The sequence below is a fragment of the Carettochelys insculpta genome, chromosome 20, assembly GCF_033958435.1.
Source record: "Carettochelys insculpta isolate YL-2023 chromosome 20, ASM3395843v1, whole genome shotgun sequence".
Lineage (NCBI taxonomy): Eukaryota > Metazoa > Chordata > Testudines > Carettochelyidae > Carettochelys > Carettochelys insculpta.
This window is the reverse complement of record NC_134156.1, coordinates 18,656,354-18,681,925: the sequence shown is the minus strand read 5'-3', so window position 1 is coordinate 18,681,925 and position 25,572 is coordinate 18,656,354. Positions and strand designations below refer to the sequence as shown.

The window sequence follows — 25,572 nt, the reverse complement described above, 5'->3', positions numbered from 1 at the left end:
CAAACTTCTGCTGACAAAATCCCCGTAATCTAGATATGGCATAAAAGCATAGCAAGCCCTGCACTTGAGTAACTTATAACATCTCACGTCAAGATAATTAACATGTGAAAGGGAATAGTGACAGAGAGATAGCTGTGCTAGTCTGTATTCTATTAAAACAAAAAAAGCAGTCCTGTAGCACTTTAAAGACTAACAAAATAATTTGTTAGCTGATGAGCTTTCGTGGGACAGACCCACTTCTTCAGAGCTTAAGAAGCCCAGCACTGACTTGATCGTTTGTCTTTTCTCAGTCTTGAGTCTCACTCAGTTTGAATACACATATGCTGAAAGAGTTGTTGGCGATAAACAGGCAAGTATGTAAGCTTAAGGGTAGGAGCTAGAAAGAGCCATCAGAGAGGCATTCCTTGCCAAAGGTGCACCATCCTTTTCATCCCGCCCCCTGAGCTTGGTAGTTCAGTTGAGAAGTCCTCTCAGCAATTTATTAGCTGATGAGCTTTCGTGGGACAGACACACTTCTAAATTATTTTGTTAGTCTTTAAAGTGCTGCAGGACTGCTTTTTCATGTGAAAGGGAGTTAACTGAAAAACGATAGGCAGCCATTGAAGTGGGGAAACATGTACCTGAGGAAGGGAAAACAGGAATTGAAACATCTCAAAGTAATGAATTACATGATTTGCATTTTGATAGTACTTACAGCATGAGAAATACTGAGGAAGGGGACGTATTATGCAAGGGGTGGGGCAGTCACGCTCCATGAACACAGTGGCTCCTTCTTGTCTGGAAATCCATGAACCTAAGACCACTGTAAAAGATGGGGAGAGCAGGTCTTCCACCAACCAAGGAAGTATAAGGCACCTTTTTAACGTGCCTGTGCAACATTACCTGCTGAGAGGATTTTTCAACTGAACTGCCAAGCTCAGGGGACAGAATGAGAAGGATGGTACAACTTTGGCAAGGAATGCCCCTCTGCTGGCTTTCTCGTTCCTAGCTTTAAGCTTGCACGCTTACCTGTTCATCACCAACTTTTTCAGCATATGTGTATTCAAGCAGAGTGAGACTCAAGACTGAGAAGAGAAAAAACTTCAGGGTCAGTTCTGGGCTCTTTAAACTCAAAGGGCATTAGAGAGCTCTTAAAAGCCTTCTCCCCTTTGATCTAATTGCAAGATCTGGCAACCTGTGCTTTCTAGTCCAAATCCTTGTACCCTCCTCCCCTCCCCCAGGGCATTTTACTTCCTTGGGCTATGAGACAGGATAGTGAGTCAGTGCTGCTGAGGACAGTTTGGGATGAACCAGGAAATTATGTCAATGTTGGCCTGATCTGAAGAAATGGGTCTGTCCCACAAAAGCTCATAACCTAATAAACTACATTGTTAGTCTCTAAGGTGTTACCGGACTGCTTTTTGGTTTTGAGGACTAGTAATAGTCTCTGCTTCTTCTCTATGCAGTTGGTCTTGGCAGAGTGTAAGTTACTACAAAAGCTATATTTCTATATCTCAATCATAGAACACTTGTTACATTTTGTTTATACACAGGAATATATTCATAGCCTATCTATGTAGTTTAGAAATATGCATATCTTTTTGTCCTTCCATCTGTGAGTCCATTTGTTCAAGAACACCTCCTAAATGGTAAGAGCTAGAGGTCTACCAGATTTGGTATGTAGCTTCCTCTTACCATAACTAAAAGCAAGGTTGTATAAAAACAAAGGGAAGTGCCTGGAATTCCATTGTTTCTAATAAACTTGAAAGGGAAGGGTTTGTAGTAGGGACACGGGAGGAGCCATACCAGGAATGGAATGGCTGCTTGGGGGTGGGGCTCTGGCTGTTACCAGCCACCTCACCTGCGGGTCCCCATCACTACAGATAACACTGGTAGGCCACCTACACACTCCTCACCCCCACCGCTGGGAAGAAGCCTGAGTTCTGCCTCTTCCACGCCCCCAACCCTCCCTATCAGCTCCGAAAGACCTGAGTAACACTGCATAAGTCTTGTAATAACACATGCTCTCTTCTCTCATGATAATAACCCTAACCCTGTTCTGTCACTGCACATACAATTGCTAGTGCAGTGACAGAACAGGTGCATGCACACACGCATGCAACAAATTTTGCATAGGCTGACTTACTGAACAATATATTTGGCAAACATTCCCACTTTAGCTGATAACTGGAAATCTTTCCTGACCAAGCTACAAACATTCATAAACAGGTGCCTGAGGTACATCCTTCACGCTGAATGGCAATAATCAGTATCCAGTATGAAAATTGGCATTTTTGAAGAGTTCTTTTACTTTGCTAACTGTACTTATGTCAGTCAGTTTTGGAAATGAAATTGATCTGCAGAAGTGGGCCTGTCCCACGAAAGCTCATCACCGAATAAATCGTTTTGTTAAAGTGCTATATTTATGCTGCTTTGCTCTGTTTGCCAACACAAGATAAGCTGGGATTGGTAATTGAAATCTATGCCTTTTACTTTCAGGTCACTCACCTAACTCTACCACTGATCATAACTTAGCGAAGTCTGTTAATACTTCAAGACTGCTTGGTAGCTGATGGAAAAAGAAATTAAAGTCATCATTTGAGGTCATGCTGGGTAAATATTCACCTTACACTTCCAACAAGGCTGCTAAACTGTAAGGTCAGAACAAGGCTTGATGGGATGTGGAGTCTATATTAATCTGTTGAAGTTGTTCCCTCTGGTCAGGCTTCAGGCATGGAGCTGAATGGGGGTGTGCCTATGTCCTTGTATCACAGTAGTGTTCATGCTGCACCACTTGCGCTGTGGTTTAAACACAGGACTGTCACTGGCAGTCTGGTGCCTTTCACAAAGGCTAATATTTACTTTAATGAAAATATACCAGAAACTGGACACTTTTTCTAAACTTCCTTCCAAGCTGTGAAGGCAAATGAAAGGCCTCTGAGCCAAACTCCCATGCTGTGCTTGGTGCGAAAATGGCCAGATGCCTTTTTCGCTTCTTGTTGACTCTCCAGCATCTGTTGTAGAAGCATAGTTGCCTACTTCATTTTTTTGCTTCTGCAAAAAAATGGGTATTAGGAAATCACTATAAAAAATAAGTTCCTATTCACAGAGATTCCTAAACTTGTAGGAGGATGGTGAAGCATTGGAATGCATTGCCTGGAGAGGTGGTAGATTCTCCATCCCTCGAGGTTTTTAAGTCCCGGCTTGACAAGGTCCTGGCTGGGATGACTTGGTGGGGGTTGATCCTGCTTGAAGCAGGGGGCTGCACTATATGACCTCCTGAGGTCCCTTCCAGCCCTATGATTCTGTGAATTGTTTCCATTTCTCTAAATTATCACTTTGAAAGATATACTTAATACTTCTCTGCCACTTCTCTCTTCAGTCTTTAACCATCCTACCCTGCAGCATCTTTATTAAACATTGAACACTGGAAACTACAGCTACCAAAATCACTTGGTTGCATAGCTGAGTTTTATGAAGCTCCACCACAAGTAACAAGTGTATGTGTGTGTGTTGGGGTAGCAGAACTGGAGGGAGAGCAGGGAGAGAGAATGAGAAGTCATGTGCTCCTCTAGATGGGTCATATGCCCCCCTATATTTTAAACTGCTGAAGCCAGATTGCCCTACCGTTAAGCTCCACACACACCTCCTCCCCTGCAGCTACAGGTGGCCTCTGAGCTTCATGTATCCTGCTAAGCACAATGCAGTATGTGAGAAAAATGAGGTTCTGTTTTGGCACAGCACATTCAGTTGTTCTCCTTATGGATCTACAGTTCACATTAACATTTACAGGGTAAGGAAAATAGTTAGGCAACTTAGGTAAAAAACAGATTTTTATTTTTTCCCCAACGCAGGCACTAGAAATTGTATCTCCTTTCTGGGTAAATATATAGATTGTAGTGCAGCACTAAATCTCTTAGCAGCCACTAACATACACGCATTCTTCTTGGTATATTTCAGTGTATTACACAAATGATAAACATAAAGATGTGGCATTAACGCAGTCTTTAAAACAGCAATAAAAGAATACGCACTTTATACCTTCATATTGTGTTTTGCTTCCTCCCGTGCACTCTTCATTCCATCTATCTAGCAATTGAACTTGATGCTTACATGCTTAGTTATTTCAGAAATGATTGATACCGAATAAAATTTTCAGAAGCACCTAAGTGCTGTTTTAAAGGTGACTTATGCTCCTAAATGACTTAGTTTCAGAATTTTAAGTTATGTTGGTGTCCAATGGGATTTTCAAAACCCCACTTTTCACTCCCACTGGTTTAAAACAAATCTCAGCCTAAAACACTTACATAGCTTCTTTCATTAAAAGATTTCAAGGCACTTTCTTAAGTATTAATTTTAGTACTGAACTGGACCTTCGCTCAGGGCCACAACCTAGCTCAGGACAGCACTCAAATTACATTCTTAACTTTAGCAATGTGCTTAAATCCTACTAATTTTCATTGCCCAAGCTTAATTAAATACAAGAGCAACAGCTTAAATGATGAAAAGGGAATTCATATTTTAAGTAGTCTTAGCGTCTAAGATACTATAAGAGAGAGATAATTTTCAAAGTGTTTTAGCCTGAGAGTGCCCCTTTTAGCCTCTTAATTGCTTTTACCTGTGAAAAAAAATCAAACCTGTCTTAGAAAAGTCTACTACCAAGAATAAATTTCCAGTTCCAATTTTGCCCATTGGCCCATCTGAATTTTACAAAAGTAATATATACTCCCGAGGCATAAAATTGATTAAAAAACCCTCACCAAAATCGAATATGTAGCGTGTGGCTCTCTAAATACCAGGTGTGGCCATTCACAGTGTTGTTACACAGATTTCCATAAACTGACACAAACATCATCTTTGGGTTTTTTAGATTCATCACAGGCTTCTCTTGGCATCTGGAAAGACACTCTGCCCCTGATCATCTCTCTTATGACCAAATCAAGCAAGCAAGAAGTCTCTCCTATCTGGAATATAATTAAGGCAAAAATGAACAGAACAAGAGGATGGATTTGTAGCTATAATCATGTTAACTATGTGCTACTGGTGCCATTACAAATTACAATTCATGAAATAGTTAGATTAAGGAGTTGGCCCATACCCATGAAAGTAAGGAAATTCAGAGCTATGGATGAGAAAGTTAAGCTACCCTTATAAGATGAAGCGTGGGATCTAAAACCTCTGAAGTACTGAAGCAAAAAGAAAAATGAAACATCAGTCTTAAACCTCATTTTCTAGGTCTTTATACAAGTTAGACCTTTGACATATTAAATATTTATCATTGCATGTTACCTTGGTGCACCATATTTGTAAAACACTTGCCAAAATGTCACAGCATGCCCCATATGTCTTCACAAAAGTAACCACGTAAGGAAACAAGCGCAGACTTATTTGTCAGATGGTCAAGACAAACATCTACAGATTTATAAAAAAAAAAAAAACCTACTGGGATAAATCACAAGACTAATTTTGATAATACAGGCAATACGGTTTTATTATATTTTCACCAACTGTAGCAAAAAATGTTTAACAATTAACTGAATAAACAAGGGCCAACAAGACTTCAAGAGTTATTATTCATGTTCTAAGTTTTAGACCAAGGAGCATTTGGTAGGGACAAAATAAACCAAATATACACTGGAATAATAGTCTATTACCAAGTTTTAATGCTTTCTTCAAAAGCATTAAGTATACTGTGGCATCTTATTGCAGGTTATGTATCATCTCCTCTTTGGCAATAAGATGTGTGGTTTTGTTAACTAGGGCCATCAATGAGTTCAGCTTGTGAGACCAGTCATTGAGTATGTTATTTGGGTCCTTGGGCCTCTGGAAATTGATAATTCCTGCCAACCTGTCTACTTTTGCAAAGATGGTCTTATTTACTACTAGGTTGGACAGGAACTCCTCCGATTCCTGTAAAGGAGACAAAGGGCACTGAATCAAGAGAAGAGCCTTTGAAATTAACAAAATACCAGATATTCTAATGTGATAGCAGCAGGACTGAGAACTAATTACCAATAGGAACAGTAAAGTCACGGTTAGAATTACAATACTTAGTTGCCATAATATTTAACATTATTGCCTCTGGCATTGGAATTATATTGTAGCATCCAAATTTCATAGGGTGAACAAGCTTCTGATATTAGCCACACTAACCAGCTAACACCTGTTTTTGTTTCAAGATACATCTAATGCCTTTCAAACTGCATAAGTTAAATACGTTACACCTGAAAGCCTCTTAATGTACACTGGGAGCACTTAAAGACCTTCCAGAACATGCTTTCTATTGCTAAATTCCACACCAATTATACTATACAAACACAGATGAGGTAAACGATGTTTCTGTGCAGAACAGGAGGTGCAATTAAAGCACCTTAAAGCAAATACTCTTAACAAGCTCTGAATTTGCCTTCCCAATGCCATATGCAGCTTTGCGTGGATCCATTGGGAAAACTTAGTAATAAAAGAACTATGTGCAAAAAGAGTGTCAAATCCATAAAACAGGGAATTCAAAGATAAGAAACACTATATTATAAACCAGTTTTAACCATGTATTGCTGATGGTCTGAACGGTGGAATATAACGTCTAGGTACAGCATGAAACCTGAATGAGTGTTTGCATCAGATTTTATTTGCCTTGTGTGTTTATTCTTTGCCTCATAAAAACTTGAGTTCTGTTTTCCAATACAAAATTCTTTCAAACCTTTAATGGTCAAGTGTGTAAAATCTATCCTATAATTAGCTTATCAGAAGCAAAATCAAAAATATTCTATTACTCCTGGGGGATTTTAAACAGTTTCTCAATATAAGCAAAACCAATGAATGTTACTGGTATCTCTCTGAGAGTTAATACAGTTTTTCCATTTAGTTTCTGATGGTAAAGGCTTGAAAGCATTGGTTGCAAAAGGATGGACATCAGAGACTAAAGGCAATCTTATGACTGTTGTGAAGCTAGATATATCAAAGGTTGTGAAGCACTCAGATACTACAGTTATAAGTGTGAACAGGACAAAGAAAGATGTTTTCACCAGGTTCTTTAAATCAAAGTGGTATAACTTTTACCTCCTCTTTCTGCACTGGATGCGTGGTGGTTCTAAACACTATTTGTAACAGACTTCGATATTTTTTAAGCTTAAGCACCCAATGCAAATAAAGTCAAAGCAGTATTCTGTTGAACACTGAGCTCTCTGCCACATGGACATACCTAAAAAAGAACACTCAGTATATCCTGAGCAACACTTACATCAACAGATAGGTCCAAGAGCTGTGCCATCCTCTTCATTGTAATTCGGGTATAATATTTTGCCATTATTCTAATATTCTGGAATAAAAAAGTTCAAAGTAGAGGATTACGTGTAAAAAAATAACTGATGCAGGCTGCAAAACTATAAAAGTCAATGTTAAAAACTGATTAGGAATGGTGTTACTGCAATGGCTTATCGAGAAAAAAAAGCATGCAAACAAAGAAAGCGTCTTTTCTTGGACACCCAATTCTCCTGCACATAACAAAAGCAAGACATTGACTCTCAAACTAGAAACTAATGAAGTCAGCCACTAACTACAGTTTTAATATTAAATAATGCTCTTTTCAAGTTTCTGCCCAAGCAGAACTTCAGAAGGCCTAGTCTCATAAATTATATGAACACTACTTAAATACTTGTTTCCATTTGTGCTGTTTTGTTTAGAAATTCATTGTTTGTACAAACTGCTACAGTAGTCCCTCGATTACATGGAGGTTGCATCCTGAGCAACCTCCACATAAATCAAATTTCGCATATACTGGGGGAGTTAGGGAGATCCCTGGAATTCCCCTGGCTGGGGGAGTGGGAAAGCTGGGGGAAGTCGAGGTGGGAAGCCAAGTGGCCCCTGGCTTCTCCCAGCTGGGAGAAATCGCGCTGCAAGCAGCTGTGCACTCACTGGGCTCCCCAGCTAGGGGAGCCATGGGATGAGGGTGGAGAGGCGGGTTTGATTCACACTTGACTCCCGTTAGTGAGAGTTAAGCGCAAATTGAAATCATGTTTCTCGAGGGTTTACTGTATAACCCGACTTGTTAAAGTGAATGCAAAACTTAGTTTATGATTTCTGTGCACCAAAGAGGGGGAATGTGCATCGCTCTTGGAGCACCCCATCTACTTCTTTGGGACAGCATCAGCTGCTGGTGAAAGACATACTTACAAAACAGACACACCAGGAAAGCAAACGAAGAAGTAGAACATTATGGAAAGAAGAAAAGACAACTTATCAACATCTCTCATATCTTCTCTTCTGTCCTCTTTATAAATGAAATAATCAAAAAGCACTTTTAGCAATTCTAGAAATTCCATACATGGTAAGAATGCTTAAAAAGGATACTTACATGCTCCACAACTCTGTTTTTTAAGTCTTTCCATCTCTTTTCACCTTCCTCTGTGTAACCAAAGACATCTGTGGCAGGACTGTCGAGACTTCCTTCCCTTAATTCCTTTCCATATTCCTCAACTAGGACAGTCCAGCGCATTAATTCCATAGTGGTAAATAGTTTTAAAAGATCTCTGTCAACAGTTTAATTAAATCAGTTTACAATTGTATAGCAGTAAAACTCGATTTTTGTATTAAAAATACTGCTAGCAGACAAAAACCCTAGCAAAGTGCTTGATTTTAATCACTAATAACCATAAACTTTTACTTATACACATCACTTCAAAATGTATAATCTACCAACAGGAAGGTTTTCTACACTTACTACTGACTGACACACACAGATATATATTATGGCTTCAACTTCCATTTCTTTGTATCATATGTTATCTTGTCACCCACCAAAAGTTGTGCAATCGCTACCAAAGCGTGTGTGGTCACAGCTGCGCAAGGTGCATGGAACGGCTTTGGGAGAGAGAGATACTTGAAGCTAAACTGGAAAGGGTTATCATCAATCCTGCTTCTTTTGTTAATCTGCAATTCTGAATGCAAAACTTGTATGTACATCCATGGGTGCAAACAACATTTAAGGATATAAAATAAATTCATGCTTGATTTGTACTCAGCATCTAATGCACAAAAAGAGTTACATATATAAATTGTCACATGCATGTAATGACTGTGTATGAGCCATCTTTAATTCTGACTTGCACACTCACAGAAATAATCTTTTAGCATTCTTCCACATCACATTAATTCTATAGGAAATATTTATATTAGAATAACAATAGCTGAATCCCCTATGCCTTCAAAACACTTCAGAAAGGGAGGTTCTGTTTTGTCTGTTGTCAAAGTGGACTATTCAAAAGATACACTTACTTATACTTAGGGATTTCTTCTAGCTTTTTGTCGCTGCTTATTCTGTGTACCAAATCAGACTGTTCATTGTCGTAAGGTGAAAGGATAACATAAAGAACAACATTCTTCAGTTCCTATTCAAAAGAAAAAAAAATGGTTAGTTTTTCCAGTACAAAAAAATATCCAGAAAAAACAACAGCACTCTACTGATATCAACGTAAAAGCAGGTTTTTTTTCAAGAGTTTGACTAACCTGTATGTGCACCTAATCTACTTACATGTAACAATACACGTTCTGTAATGCTCAATTTTATTAAGCAGATACGGTAATAAAAACAAATAAATCAAATTTGTAGAAGCACAATTTTTACATTTTGATTAAAAGGCTGGATGAGTCAGTTCAAGTTATTTGTGATAATAGCATATAAAAGAAAAGCATTTTGAGTTTGCAGAATTTGCAATATGTATACAGTTTCAAAGCTAGCCCTGTAAATTAAGAAAAATGGACGAGTTAAGTCATCCTCAGAATTTAAAAGACAGTACACGCTGTCAAATACACCATTGCTTTTATTATAGTCCTCCTTATGTAGACAGTTTGTTAATGTTCATATACTGGTAGACAGACTCAATGATCCCTGTTCATCTATAATATAGACAACAAATACAGTAAAATGAGTATTTGCCACTATGAACTTCTTCAGTTTCATCTGCAATATTTTTACCTGCTGCCATTTTTCACTTTCAGCTTGGATACAAGGAGTATCATAAATGGCTCTGTAGTGCTTACAAATTGAAAGGTAGGAGCCTTCATGTTGATCCAGCTGAATCATTAAGTTGTAGTATTTCAGCTTCAATTTCTGAAACAATTTCAAACAGATGTCAAAGTTAAAAAAAGACCCACTAATCTCGCAAATTACATACAACTAGATTCCAAAGAATGACTACAAAACCTCCTGTGCATGAAAAGAATGAATGCCATAGACTGATAAGCTATGTCTCAACTAGAGAATTTTGTTGACAAAACTCAGGGAGTGTCCACATTAAAAATGCATTGTTGACATGCTGTCAACAGAACATGCCATTTTTGTCGACAGCCTTCTGTCTCTCCCCCATGCGACAGGATGCCTTTTTCAACACAATCTGTCACCAAAAATGCTGTGTGGATGCTCGGGGGGTGGGGGGGGAGGCTGCGCTCTCTGTTGAAAGACAGGGTTTCTCAGTCACCGAGCATCCCTGTCTGTTGTGCTTCCAGTTGGCTGTTCTGGCAAGAGAGCAACTGGGCAGACTGGCCACTCTCTGCCGACAGAGTGCATTGACAGAGCAACCTGCTCTGCAGTCTGGCTGCAATCTGTTGACAGACATTTTGTTAAAAGATATCTTCCAAGAGTAACATCTGTTGACAGATCGCTGTAAACATAGCCATAGGGAAAAAGCTTTTGTCAACCTTACCTCTGTGTTTTCCTCCTGGAAAAATTTGGTGTTAATTTTTTTGCTGATAATCTGGGTCCGAACGTAGTCTTTAACAGCCAAGCAGAGTCTCATCTGCTCCAATATGAATTCCACCCGCTCTTTCTTTTCCATTGAACCGTAAGTTTCCACCTAAAAGAGAAAGTGAAGTGTTGTAGCACTATGGATCATTATTTAATAATGTTAGAGAAGAAAAGCATGCCCTTCTAGCAAAGATTTTTTGTCACACTTCTTTTGTTTGCATGGTATAAAATATTTAGCTTTACCTCAAAGCTGATGTATGTATAATTCTACCACGCATACTTACTGATCATCATATATATATTATAAGAGAGGACAAAACAATACGGTTTGAGTCCATTAAAATGATCCAAAAAGTATCTACCCAAATAAAAATCCCCCCCAAAAATCTTGCCTTATGTACGCATTTGTACATGCATAACTCAGCTTATACTTACATGACGTTTATACACAAACCTCAACTCATTTATGCACAGACACATTTAGCCATTTGCTCCTTGTTTCCAAAAGAGGTTCTTAAGAAAAAGCACTGTAATCCAAGCATCTATCTTACTCAGAGGTCTCTACCTTTGACCAACAACTACTAAACAACAATGTTCATCAGCTTTGAAGGAAGTGTATTCACCCCTTTTAGATGACAAAATCTTGGCTGTTATGTGGCAAAATTCTCAGGCTCTAAAGAAAGAGGGAACGTGAAAAGAAGTTTACGGTTCTCTTTGGCTATCCCATCCTCAGCGCAATCTAATGCTAAGGACTCCTTGTACTCAAAGGAGCAAACACTACCCTTTTAGCAGAAAAGAATGTGGGAGAGAATTCCTTCCAAACACAGCAAGAGCCAGTTCCCGATGACAAATTCATGCAAAAACTCAAAAAGAACAAGTGGATTCAAGAACACTCCATTTTTAATTGCGGCCTTCAGCATTCCCTATATGCTGTGTTTGTGTGGCTCTCAGAAAAAATTCAACTACTACTCAGTTGATTAGCAGAGGGCCCACAGCTAGGTTTTGTGTTTCTATTGGTGGTGCACATTTGTACATATCTTGGTGCACATAAAGTTAATTCTGCCCATGGATGGAAAAAATCTGCACGTGGATTGGAAAGATCAGTGAGAATACCCGTGGCTTAATAGAGTTCCAGAAGTCAAAAGATTAAATAGAACTAAACCTTCTGTACCACCTAATATATTAGAAACCCCTTCACAAAAGGAAATATTTCCAGTAACTTTCAGCATCAACCAAATTAGCAGAGCTAGAGCATTTAAAACTTTCACTGAAGACAGTTAATTGGTTCCTGGGTAGCTGTGCTTAATTAAACTTTGAATCTTCCTCTAAACAATGAGGTCTTGAGAAAATGGTGTTCTTTATGTGAAACACTTATGAACCATATGATGCTTTACCTGGAGTTCTTGTAAAATTGATGCAGCTTCTTTCACTTCACCATTCTGTTCTTTTATTGTTGCAAGTGTCTTTGTAAGACGAGCACGCTCAATTTCCACATAGATCTGAAATTAAAATCCAACATTTGAACTTACTTTGCTAAATAAAACTATGTTACATTTACGGCTGTGATATACATATTTTCATAAGTTTACACCTCTGAGTAGTCTCACTGGAATCTCTCCACTACACTTTAAATGAGTAAAGCACTAAATTATGTTACACCTGCTTTAGGAAATATTTCCATAGATGTTTTCTCTCTGCTAAAATAAGAATTTAACGTTTGGACACTGAAATTAAGTTTAAAAACAGTATGTAGGCTATATTTAGAAAACTAAAATACCACAGGAAACGCTACTTTTCAATATTTTGTTAGTGAATTTACCATTCACCATAGGGGCTGTAGACTGGAAAATTCAGATAAGAGACACAGCAAGGGCACTAACACTGCAAAGCTCCCCTTGTTGTTGAATCTCAAATTTCATTTGGAAGGACAGCACCTAAAAATAAGATAGTTCACTCACCTCTCTACCAAGATTTCCAGTGAAGTAAACAATGATAGTTTATTTCGTCACAGGAATGGTTGGTTACCACAAACTGGATGGAGGCCACCTCCTTTTACAAACACTTCCAACCAGCCATCATTTAAGAACTTTTTACCCCAGCTGCCTAACTTTGATTTGAATTGGTAAAAGGTATAAACACAGACATAACTCCTCAGAAAGTACATAAGCTAAGAAGAAGCTTAAGGACAATTCAGCCATCAATTGTGTCGTTCTCTATAACACTTCCTATTTTGCTAATTTTCTATCACACCTAGTAAGAGTAACACATTTACAACATAACTTTAAAAAATACATAATGTAACATCCCACTTCAGTTGCTGAAAACAGGTGTGAGTTTTGTTACTGTAACTGCATGGGCTCCTCCTTGATGTCTTCAAGAAGGGTGTTATTCAAACAAAAAGGGCAACAAGGCTGAAGGAAGTAACTATTGAGCTATTAGACTATGATCAGTCCCAGGAAAAGTCTCTGTTTCCATGTTAATGTCTTGAATCAACAAAGGCTGTCCTGTTTCAGACCTGATAATTCCACTAATAAGCAGGTCTTTATCTTGAGATAGGTTTTTGAGAACAGTCCTGAATTCAATAATTCATGTGCAGCACTTTTTACAGATCTCTTTCATACCTTCTGTTCAGTGCATTGTGCAGTGCCTCTTGTCCAAGGAAGACAAGGCTGTACCGTAAGAGTATGGCAAGACTATATCCTGTCACCACTGTGTAATATCAGCATAGATTGGCTGATGGGTAAGCTTGAAGAAGCAGCTGTTGTTAGGATTTGGCCGAACACCATTTGGCTTCAAGACCACAGATATGCCAATGACATTGCCTTGTTAACAAATAATGGTGAATCACTGCAACTGACGGGCAACCTACCTGCGCAAGAAGCCACACGCACTGGTTTGGTTATCCGTCCAGACTAAAGTAAGTCCCCTAGCCAGTGCCAGCATGTAGCCTCTAACTCTAGATTACAAGTAGCTCCATATTAACTGGGCAGGATATCATAAAACACATGGGAAAGCATCAGACAGTCATGGGAGAATGTTCAAAAAATATGGAAACCTGAATCAGCAGGTGTCCCTGTCATACCCTGGACTTCTCAGTGGCCTCTGGAGAGATGTTATGACATCAAGTTTTCTACTAAGAAGCACATATACAACATCATGGTCCTACGCACTTTATTTTATGACAGCAAAACGTGAGCTATGGGAATGCTGAATAGAAGACTGTTTTCAATTCTCATTTTCATCATCAGCTGCTCTGTATTATTGATCTTTTCCTGCCACTTAATGAGGATAGTTATAGTTGAACCAGCAACCAATCCTTCAGCAAGGTTCAGTTCAGTCTTACATCAGTCCCTGGAAAAATCATGGAGGGGCTCCTCAAGGAAGTCATTTTGAGGCACTTGGAGGAGGGGAAAGTGATCAGGAATAATCAGCATGGATTCATGAAGGGCAAGTCATGCCTGACCAATCTGATTAGCTTCTACGATGAAATAACTGGCTCCGTGGATAGGGGAAAATCAATGGATGTGATTTATCTTGACTTTAGCAAAGCTTTTGATATGGTTTCCCATAATATTCTTGTCAGCAAGTTAAAGGAATGTGGATTGGATAAATGAACGGTAAGATGGTTAGAAAGCTGGCTAGAAGGTCGGGCCCCACGGGTAGTGATCAACAGCTCAATGTCAAGATGGCGGTCAGTTTCTCGTGGAGTGCCCCAAGATTCAGTTCTGGGTCCAGTTCTGTTCAACATATTTATCAATGACCTGGACAAAGGGTGGGATTGCACCCTCAGCAAGTTTGTGGATGACACTAAGCTAAGGGGAGAGGTAAATATGCTGGAGGGTAGGGATAGGGTCCAGAGTGACTTAGACAAATTGGAAGACTGGGCCGCAAGAAATCTGATGAGGTTCAATAAGGACAAGCGCAGAGTCCTGCACCTGGGCCAGAAGAATCCCAAGCATAGTTACAGGCTGGGGTCAGACTGGCTTAGTAGTAGTTCTGCAGAAAAGGACCTGGGAGTTGTAGTGGACCAGAAGCTGGACATGAGTCAACAGTGTGCCATTGTAGCCAAGGAGGCTAATGGTGTCTTAGGTTGCATCAAGAGGAGCACTGCCAGTAGATCCAAGAAGTGATAATTCCTCTTTATTCGGCTTTGGTGAGGCTACATCTGGAGTACTGTGTCCACTTCTGGGCCTCCAATTTTAAGAAGGATGTGGACACACTGGAGAGGGTCCAGCGGAGGGCAACCAAAATAATTAGGCGGCTGGAGCATATGACCGATGAAGAAAGGTTGAGGGAATTGGGTCTGTTTAGTGCACAGAAGAGAAAAGACTGAGGGGGGACTTGATAACAGCCTTCAACTTACTGAAGGGAGGTTGCAGAGAGGCTGTTCACAGTGGTCACAGATGGCAGAACATGGAACAATGGTCTCAAGTTACAGTTGGGAAGGTCCAGGTTGAACATTAGGAAAAGCTTTTTCACTAGGACAGTGGTGAAGCATTGGAATGGTCTACCCAGGGAAGTAGTGGAGTCTCCATCCCTGGAGGTGTTTAAATCACGCCTCGACAAAGCTCTGGCTGGGCTGATCTGATGGGTTTGGTCCTGCCTTGGGCAGAGGGCTGGACTTGATGGCTTCTTAGGTCTCTTCCAACTCTATTGTTCTATGATTCTATGATGACTGTGGTGGTGGGGGCTACACCATAGAGATAATGGGGGGGTTAAAGCAGTCCTCGGAGAGGCTGTGCATAACATCAACCAATAGGAAAAGGGTTTATCAAGACAGGCAATGAGGAGATTTGTAGGAGTGCCAGAGAGGGCCATAAAAAGGGTGCTCAGGGAAGGAGAGTCTCACTGCAGTACCAGGAAAGTGCACTGGCTATTGAGAGAAGCACCTCAAATAGAGCACAGCTGGGCAGAATCAGGGAAGCAAGAGGGAACTCCACCCTGAGGACTACCAGACTGATACCCTGATACAAAGGGCTGGGAGGTGCTAGGGGCTATGGGAAAATGGTCCAGGGAACCAGACAGAGAGGGTTGTGGGAGATGCAGCTAGTGGCTGCTGCCTAAAGGGTCCTTGGGTTAGGACCTGGAGTGGTAGTGGGATCAAGTCGCCCTCCCACCTTTGTACCCTACTTGCCAAAGGGGAGAGTGCCCGATCTAGACTGTAGGTGGCCACTGAGGCAAGTGGCGGGGCTAGGGACTGAGTCTCCTGGAAGTGGGAGATAATAGAATGCTGTAAAGTTAGCGGGCCGTGCCCAAAAGAGGGCACGATCGTCCAGGAAGTGACGCAGGTCCCAGAGTCGTCGAGACTGCAGAAGTGAGGGTGGCAAGCTAATTCCCAGAACAGCCAGCAAGAGATGTCATGGTGGTGAGTCCTATGTGTTTACAATGGTTTTCTTCGCTTGGACACATTAGGACAGAAAGAACACCACATTACAAAGCACATTTATCAAGAAATGCTTCTGGTGGTTGCATGAAGAATCTGGGTGATCCTAGCAAAGAGGAATAAATGTCTTCTTAAAAGTCATGCAAAAGAACATGAGATTTCCCCCAGCCTTGGAAACTGGTGAAAGAAAGACCTAAGGATTTTGAAGAACTGACTGAGCAAGTCTATAATATCGAATTCTCAATTAGTCAATGAAGAGAGCTGTCTCTGTTCTAACACTATCACCACAACTTGATCTGCCACCCTCAGCAGAATAGCAGTATTTTCTTACAACTAAAACATTTATTAATGTATCAATTTAATCCAGATTCCTGGGAACTGCCAGAAGCCCCAGAGCAACTGAGAATCTTGGAAATGCTGCATAACTCCTTATTCTTAGCCCACTAAATATGCTTAACTAATGAAAAGGACCTTCACTGATCCAGTTTTTGTCAAAACATAGAAAGGGACATCATTACACCCCTTAAAAAATATCCCAGGGCAGAGAATATTACGGAATGTTAAAAATGCTCCTGTGATTCTCAGGCTGTGCCTGATACAGCAAAATAGTGTAGTCTCAAAATCTACTGGATACCAGACAGTAGCACTGGAACATTCTTTACAGTGAGGATGTTAATACCCAAAACTTTTGAGCTCACACCCCCTTAATGATTGCCCATGTGTCCCCCACTTAGAGCTGGGGCGAGGAGTGGGGCCGTGGCTTCTGTTGGGGGAGCACATGGACAGGGATAAGGGGGCCAAAGATACACTTGCCATGAGAGGTTGGGAGCGGCGGTACTGGTGCAGCACTGGCAGCAGTCAGGACCCTGTGTATGGATTCCAGGTGCAGAGCCATGAACAGAGCTCTGCATTCACGGTCAGTAGCAGCCAAGACCTCACCTGTACAGCCCTGCCCTGAACGTGGAGATGGGAAGAGAGCTCCAGGCACAGGTCCTGTAACCAAGATATTATGTGTAGGGCTAAAAACAGAACTGCAGGCACAATCCTACAGCTCAGACCTGAGATGCAGGGCCAGGAACAGAGCCCCAGGTGCAGAGTCAGCTGCGCCAGAACTCTGGGTGCAAGGTGGCGACTGGACCGTCCACAAAAGTGGGAGGGGGGAATGCTGCTACGACACTCCACTACCCATACTCCTAACTCCTGCACCTGTGACCACAAAGGTTAGCAAGATGGGGACTTTGTCCTATGTGGTTTATTGGTGCTGTAATAAGGAAAAAGGAACCCTATTGCACATTGTGACACTGTCCAACAATCAAACAACTGTGCAAAGAGGTAGACATTAGTGAAAAATACCACTTGGCTTCAGAAGCCAAACCTCAGCTGGAAGTTATGTCTCAGGTTATGTATCTACTACGCTGGTTTAACTCCACCACAAAGATTTTGGTTCTTGAGGTCTGCAATGATTACCAAGTGGATGATGTTAAAAACGGAGAAGCAGAATTATAACTGGAATAAAACAGTGATACTGAACCAGTATGAGTTGGCAGTGAACAAAAGCATAGCTTATTAATGTAGATAGCAATATGAAAGCAATGAGAGATGGACTCCATATCTTGATATACTTTTGGACAAAACATTCTGAGATGGATCAAACAATGCCAGCCTTCCATTCCATCAGACATCTCCATTTTTTTGTCCTTGTCCACTTCTCTCTAGTCTCTACCTTCCCTTTTATGCCTATTTATGTATCCCTAACATGTTACATCTGTGTACTATTGTCTGATTTTGTATTGTAGTGTCTTCCAACTTTGGAAAGTTTGAAAGTTGAGTAGATTGCATAGTTTTATGAGAAATAATCTGAATCCTGCAGTATTTAGTAAGATATACAAGGTGTAAGTCACTTACCTTTTTGTACTTTTTATGAAAATTAACAGAAATATTTATCACAAAAAAGGGATGCTGCTACACTGTCAGCAATCTGATTGCCACCAAAACCTTTACTGTTGCAGTGAGATTGCCAGTAATGGAAAGACTAGATATTGTCTTAAGAAACACGGCAAATATCTATCTAGATGGCAGTCAATAGGAAAGAAAGATATGTCCCTTTCAAATCGGCCTTGATAACAATGATGATGATGTTGATGATATGCATACAACTATAAATCTTATAGTGAACACTAAATACTGAAAATAAATTGTAAACATCTGGTTGGGTCCAGTTGTACTCAGCATTTACATTTTTAAAAACAAATTTTACAAAACATTAATGCACTTACCTTTGAGCACTCCTGGATGCACATGGCTCTGTGCCCCTTCCCCCCTGCTTCCAGGCACTGCCCTGTGCTGCTCTGATTGGCTAGAGTTCTGGCCAATCAGAGCAGTAGAAGGAAGCCTCCGGGCAGGATGCCCAGACATCAGCAACTAAAATTGGAGCCTGCAACTGCTTCCTGGCCTCGATCTGAGCCTGTGGTTTGTCTGATCCAGACTATGGAGCTCAGGGCTCTGCACCCTCCATTCCACCGTGGGCCAGATTCTATGGGAAGGAGCCCTGAGTCTGAGAATCTGGATCCAGACTGTGAGTTACCCATCCCTACTTCAGACTAAGGAAATAAAGCTGACTGGTCTGCTTTTATTGTTTAAAAGGAGAAAGGCAGGAGGCAAACAAATACTAGTAAATAGTGAAAAAGAAATGGAATATTTTGAATTCTCAGCTTTAATACCTGAAATTGTCATGAATATACAGACTTGGAAAAAAGTATTTTAACAACCTACTTAATGAGAAGTACAGGAAAGTAATTTACTGAGGTATTTTTAACAGAGATATGCAGATTTCTGTACCAGATTAATTTGAGAATTTATTTTGGCTTTTTCTCTCAGTCAGAAGAAAGGAAACAATCGTAACAAGATATGATTAAGGAAAACAAATTTCCTTTTTATCATGCCACTAAACATCAAAAGGTTCCAGTCTGAAAACAAAGCCTTACCTTTCCTTCTGTTACCATACGCAGCGTGTCTATTAATCGCAGTTTGACTGGTAGGTCTGTAATCTCCTCAACATAAGTACAACACTGCTGGACCATTTTAGCAACTGCCTGGTATAAACAATGGAAAACAAAATATTACCCTATATTTAGAGTTCTAGAAGTGTGCCAAAAGTGGGGCTTTAGGCAAGAGGGGTGAAGCAGGAGCACGGCTTGGAGGAAGTCATGGAGTGGCGCAGAAGCGGGGCACAGGTGGGGCCCTAAGTTGTGGGATGGTGGGAGGGCTGCCCAAGCCCTCTACCCCCTTAGGCATGGCCCTGCTCCTAGGTAGCAGCCCAGTGGGGGACCCTTAAGCAAGGAGCCAGCAGGCTGGATCCAAAGGTATGGGAGGCAGGGTCTGGCCCATGCCTGCTTTAAACAGATCTGAAGACAAAGGTAATACTTTTCAAAAGCAACTCAGGCACGTAGGAATCTATGCCCATTGACTGTCACAAACTCAGAAGCGTAAATCACTTTTGAAAATATTAGACATAGGCTTTGGCCACACTAGCCCTAGCCCCTTCCTTTGGAGGGGCTACAGTAACTTGGCACATGGGGATATGCTAATGAGGCATTGCTATGAATATGCAGCACCTTATTAGCATAATGGCAGCCATACACACTTCAAAAGTACTGGTTTCCAAATGCACTCTGCCCAGCCAGGGGGCCTTTTGAAAACAACCCCCCCACCGATTTCGAATGCCCCTTCTTCCCAAAACCAAATGGGAAGAAGGGGCACTTTTGAAAATCAGGGGCCCGTTTCAAAAGGCCCCTGGCTACATGGCCTGCGTGCGTTTCAAAAATCGGCACTTTCAAAGAGCGCATGGCCTGCATTGTGCTAATGAGGTGCTGCATATTCACAGAAGCACCTCATTAGCATATTCTGAAGAGCCACATTACCGTAGCCCCTCTGAAAGGAGGGGCTAGTGTGGCCACAGCCATAAGGTCTGCCCCAAAGAATACTGACAACCTAACAAAAGTACAGAAGAGAAAAACCAAGAAACAACATGAGTGAAGGCTGCAAATAAGCCTGAATGAGTGCATGTTTATTAGGATATACAAATCGTTTAACAAGTACCTGTTTAAACTTTTTAAATGATATTGGTTAACCATTTAATTGTTAACATGGTTGCTGCCTGATACCACCTGGAAGTAGGTCGGAGTCTAGGGCTGTTGCCAATCTGTTTTAAACATTAACTGCAGTATATTAATGGTAAGACTCATACATATCAGTTAACCATTTAACTCTTTAATATTTTACATCCTTAGTGGATATACGCATTTTTCAGTAGGTTAATGTGCATGATGGTGGGATGAACTAAGCACACAAACCACAAAGAATAAAGCTACTGGAAGTGGCAACAGAGGCTTACATTAGTATATTCAGGATATAAAACATATACAGCACAGACACTATATAGTCAGGGAATTATAAATGCAACATCATGGATTTCCTTCCCAAACAATTGAATTTCTTTGTTTAAAAAAGCTAGGGTCACCTGTTTTAACTGACTTCTTCTCTTTGACAGAATAATAATATTTTCATTAAGAGCATCCCAATCTTTAGCTTCATAACACATTTTTACTACAGCAACCAAGATACGGGACGTGGAAACCATATCAGAGGCCTGCAACAAACAAACAGGGCATTACTGATTACACATATAACAAACTACTGAGCCAGTACCACTACAGAGCCTTGACACTATATGGAAGAGAGCCATTCATTATAATTCCAGACCCTCTACCTTCAAAAGAATGGGGAAATACAGCACAGAGACAAACTCCCCGCCCACTCCACCCCCACCAATGGAAAGGGAGAAAATGGCAGTCAGGCAGTCTGGTGTTTCACCAACACCACTATCTACCAAGTAAAGGTAGAATACACAACAAAACACCCCAGAAATATATGTTGCAAAGAACAGTCTACTTACTGTTCGCGTCTGTTTTTCCAAGGAGAGTAGGGTTTCGATGACCTCTTGAAGTCTTCCTTCCTAATATGAGAGACACTATTATATAACATTGAAAATAACATAACACAGTTTAAACTGAGAGTAACTACAACTGATGTAGAAAGAAAAGCATACAGGAAAGTTGAGGTGAAAAATTAATTTCAGTGTGGTTTATTTCTTTGACAGAGAAGATATGAATGAACACTTAGCATTTATATAGTACTTCTTCTGTGCATCTCAAAGTATTACAAAAGTGGATAAGTACTGCTACCCTCTTTTTACGGATGGGCAAACATATACAGAAATTAAGGGGGAAAATTACAGCATAGTCTTTGGTTTTGAGTACCTAATTTGAAACATGTTGGGTTTGATGTTCAGAGGTCATAATCACATGTTGATCTAACTGACTTAATTTGGATCCATCACAGTTCAGCACTCGAATATCAGGGCTGTGTGCGTCCAAAACGCAGCACCCAAAAACTGAGATGCACAAAATCAAAAGCTACTTTTGAAATTATCTGTTAAATTATCCACTCAAAATAATTTACAAATAATTTTGTTAGTCTTTAAAGTGCTATAAGATTGTTCTTTTGTTTTGTGAGGATACAAACTAACACAGCTACCTCCCTGTGGCTACTGAAGATAAAGACTGAGCCAGGAATACTTCCAGAACATTTGAGTCATGAACCTATTCCTTGTCTCTCCGATAAAATGTCTACGCTTTAATTATTTATGTAAGTTTTAAAAACACCATCTTCGCTGCTACCTCTTTGGAGCCTAATCCCTGCCCACCCCTAAAAGAAGATGTGTCAGAAAGGCAGGGCATATTTAAACTTCTCTCACTTTACACATAAATTGGTTGTTGTAGTATCTGTGTTTTCCCTGAAATTCACAGAACCGTATGAATAACTCCCTCCACCAGAACGGGCACTCATTCACAGTGGTACACATTTTCACATTAGGAACCTGGAGTTATGAATGCTCTCAAGCCTGTCAAACTATGGCTACTTGAATCAGACAGACTTCAAAAAGCTGCCAGTTTAAATGTATACTTAACTATAACACAAAGTAAGAAAACTAGAGAGGAAAACAGAATTAATTCCCTCAGCTAAAAACTACCATAAGTTAAATAGCATGGTGAAGGCAGGATCATAAATATTAATTTTAATACCATGTAAGCGTGTTTCTCTTCTTCTAGTACACCTGTAATCCTACATTATCACGTGACACACAGTATGACTGTATCTTGACAAGGAAGCACAGTCAAGTTTGAACACATGCTAGATAACGCAGACTTAAGTTCCTAAACTCAACCTTCTTCAAAATGAAGATGAAGGAGAACACCTATGATTTGATTTAGTCAGGCAAATTCTAATCTAGGTTAGAACAAGACCATTTAAATTAAACTATGAAGATTACCCTGCATTTAGACTAGGGAAAAAACTGAGTTTCTCTCCTGATATTCAACAAAGTAGTATACGACACACGCCTCTGTGCTTCATATACACCCTAATTATGGGAGTACGATGTCTGCACTCCTTGGATACTGTGAATGACATGTCATATATTTTGTGCATGGGATTTAAAAGCTGTTGTAAGAAACTTTAGATCCAAACCTTTAAACTTCCAAACAAGGGTTTTAGCAACAGCTACTATTAATAGACATGTTGATACAAACACTGCAGTACCAGGTTACTGAAGCATAAAAATTTCAGTTGTTGGTAATACAGATAAGGAAATTTGCTTCCAAAAGTTATTTTTATCCCAGCTAAGCCCCTTCAAACTGTTTACTATGGCCTGCCTAGTATATGCCCCCCTACAATCACAGAATTAAACAGTACACTGACATACCCAGCCTGTGTCTGACTGACTACACTGCAGGGAAATACCTTTGGTTTCCTAATTCTTGTACACCACAATTGTACACTTGTCCTACACGGCATCAATCCACCTCCTCCCTACGCAATTTTGCAGCACACACCTATTGGAAAAGAAGAAGCTGAAACAACAAGGCTTCAGACTGCCTGCTCCAAAATGTATGCCACATTAGTCAGTCTGTGCCTAGCTACAGTGAAGTAAAACGATTAAGAGAAGTACAGTTTTGTCACTACACTAAGAGTCCATAGCTCCTCCCCTGGGATTCTACCATACACAGTGGCAAACCTGATCCACGCTTATCTATGCTGAGACAGCGCCTTTCCTTACACACAAGAACACACTTCTGTTTGCCAAAAGCTGCCAATGGATGACAGGGAATGGATCACTCAGTGACTGCCTCTTCCATTCATTCCCTCAGAACTACCTGGGATGGGCCACTGTAGCCAAACAGGATATTGGGCTAAATGGCTCATTAGTCTGACACAGAACACTTGATCTTACCTGGTTCCTATCTTCCTCCAGGGACTTCATCATAAAGCATCACCCTTTGCCTGCCTATTGCTGCCTGCCTCTCTCTCCAGATCCCCTGTGCATCTTTCTGGGGAGCCTGGTTCCTCCTTTCTGTCCCATAAGCACCCCACACCCAAGCATACCCGGAAAAGGGCAGGTCGCTGTGAAGCGCAGGCTCTAGGACGGGGCGCAAGCTGGGGGACATGGGAGGCATGCCCGGCCAGGCGGCCGTGTGAAGCAGGGAGGAGCAGGGCCTGTCAGCAGCAGGGGATCGATCACGACACAGCTCTATCGAGACAGGAGCACTTCCGTCCCACTCCCCCGGCACTCACCTCCCCTTGCTACCCTGTTTCGGAAGGGGGCAGCCCATGGCGGGCCTGGCCCCACACCCGCCCCCGGGAGTGGGGACCGACCCCCTCGCAGGATACACCGGCCCTGCTGATCGCCCCGCGCCAGGAGGGGCCTCTCCCGCCCCGCGCTCGCACCTCCCTCAGCCCCCGGCCCGTCTCCCCCGCCAGAGGCCTAGCCCGGGCCGCGCCATGACTCAGCCCAAACGCGGCCGCCGGTTCCCTTCACCTGGGCCAGCCGCTCGCACTCGGGCAGGCGCTGATCCACCGTGGCGCTGTAATCCACCTCCATTTTCACGATGCGGCCATCGGCCCGCTCCGCGCCGTCCTCCGCCATCCCCGCGGCTCGACCCCGCGCCGCCTCCCCCGGCCTCAAACACACACCGGAAACCAGCGGGGCCGCCCGCTCAGGCAGCTGCCGGGCAGCCTGCTCGCGGAAGGACCCCGCAGGCACCAGCGGAGTCACCCCACCACCGCCGCGGGGACCTGCCTGGCGGGGCGGAGGTAAGGCAAGAGGCGGGGCGAGCCTGGGGGAGGGGCAGTAGCAGAGCCCTGACCAGGGAGACGGGGTGGGGGCAGGCGGAGTCCAGGGTTGTCAGAAGGAGAGGCAGTGCCAGGGGCTGGCTGGGGGAGGGAGCAGGCGACGGGGAAGGGCAATGGGGGGAAAGGAAGGGAGGGATGGAGGGGGGAAGGGCAGTGCCAGGGGCTGGCAGGGGGAGGGAGCAGGCGACGGGGAAGGGCAATGGGGGGAAAGGAAGGGAGGGATGGAGGGGGGAAGGGCAGTGCCAGGGGCTGGCAGGGGGAGGGAGCGGGCGAAGGGAAGGGCAATGGGGGGGGAAGGAAGGAAGGGAGGGAGGGATGGAGGGGGGAAGGGCAGTGCCAGGGGCTGGCAGGGGGAGGGAGCGGGCGAAGGGAAGGGCAATGGGGGGGAAAGGAAGGGAGGGAGGGATGGAGTGGGGAAGGGCAATCCCAGGGGCTGGAAGGGGGAGGGAGCAGGCGAAGGGGAAGGGCAGAGCCAAGGGCTGGCTGGGGGAGAGAGTAGGCAAGGGAGGGCAGTAGCCAGGCTCTGGGAGTTGGGGCGGGGCAGCAGATCAATAAACTTTAGCTGAAGGGAGGGAAAAGATATTGGTGAGTTTGGGTATACTTCCTTTCCCCCCATTTTTGAGTTACATAAGGAGTGTTGCCATCATCAGCTTTCCCCCAGTACACATGCACTGCCTGGGCTGGCATGAGCTTCCCTTTCCATTACAATAATGGCTGTTTGTAATAACATCTTAAGAGACAAATGAACCTAGAAAACAGTATCAAGCTGAATAGTACCTTGAATGTAACATTGTCTTTTTGTCACGTGAGATCACTCTGCTGTAATGTCTTGTCCCAAGGTACAATACTTCTTGTACACTGTTCTGTCATGATGTAGAAAGAGGATGGTGTTTAAGGGTGGTGTTATTTTGTCACCATTTCTTCACTTAGCATATTAAAGTAGTGGTGCTAGTAGTAGTGGCATGTTTCAACATGATAGCGCTGTCATGGAGTGATACTCAGATCGAGGCTCATATGGCAGAGGTTCTCAAACTTAATTACATCATGACTACCTTTCAACAGCAAAAACTACTGTACAACTTCAGGAGTGGGACTGAAGCCTGAGCTTGCCTGAGCCTAGCTGCTGTGCGTTGGGGGAGTCAAAGCACAAGCTCCACTGTTCTGTGTGGGGGAGCATGGGCAAAGCTTAACAGCTTCAGCCCAAGATCGTGGTCCTTTG

General features: G+C 42.2%; 1 protein-coding gene across 1 annotated transcript; it reads right to left on the bottom strand.

Annotated features, from left to right (window-relative positions):
* Nucleotides 1-5,443: 5,443 nt before the first annotated feature.
* On the bottom strand, nucleotides 5,444-24,233 carry PSMD12 (proteasome 26S subunit, non-ATPase 12). The gene is made up of 11 exons (XM_075014754.1): nucleotides 24,040-24,233; nucleotides 21,058-21,117; nucleotides 20,623-20,751; nucleotides 19,088-19,195; nucleotides 12,115-12,219; nucleotides 10,680-10,829; nucleotides 9,953-10,087; nucleotides 9,253-9,365; nucleotides 8,333-8,507; nucleotides 7,220-7,297; nucleotides 5,444-5,889 (listed from the first exon to the last, which is right to left on the bottom strand). Exons 1-11 carry the CDS (start codon nucleotides 24,145-24,147, stop codon nucleotides 5,680-5,682), a joined length of 1,371 nt encoding a protein of 456 aa, XP_074870855.1. The 5' UTR covers nucleotides 24,148-24,233; the 3' UTR covers nucleotides 5,444-5,679.
* Between the last annotated feature and the right edge of the window lie 1,339 nt (nucleotides 24,234-25,572).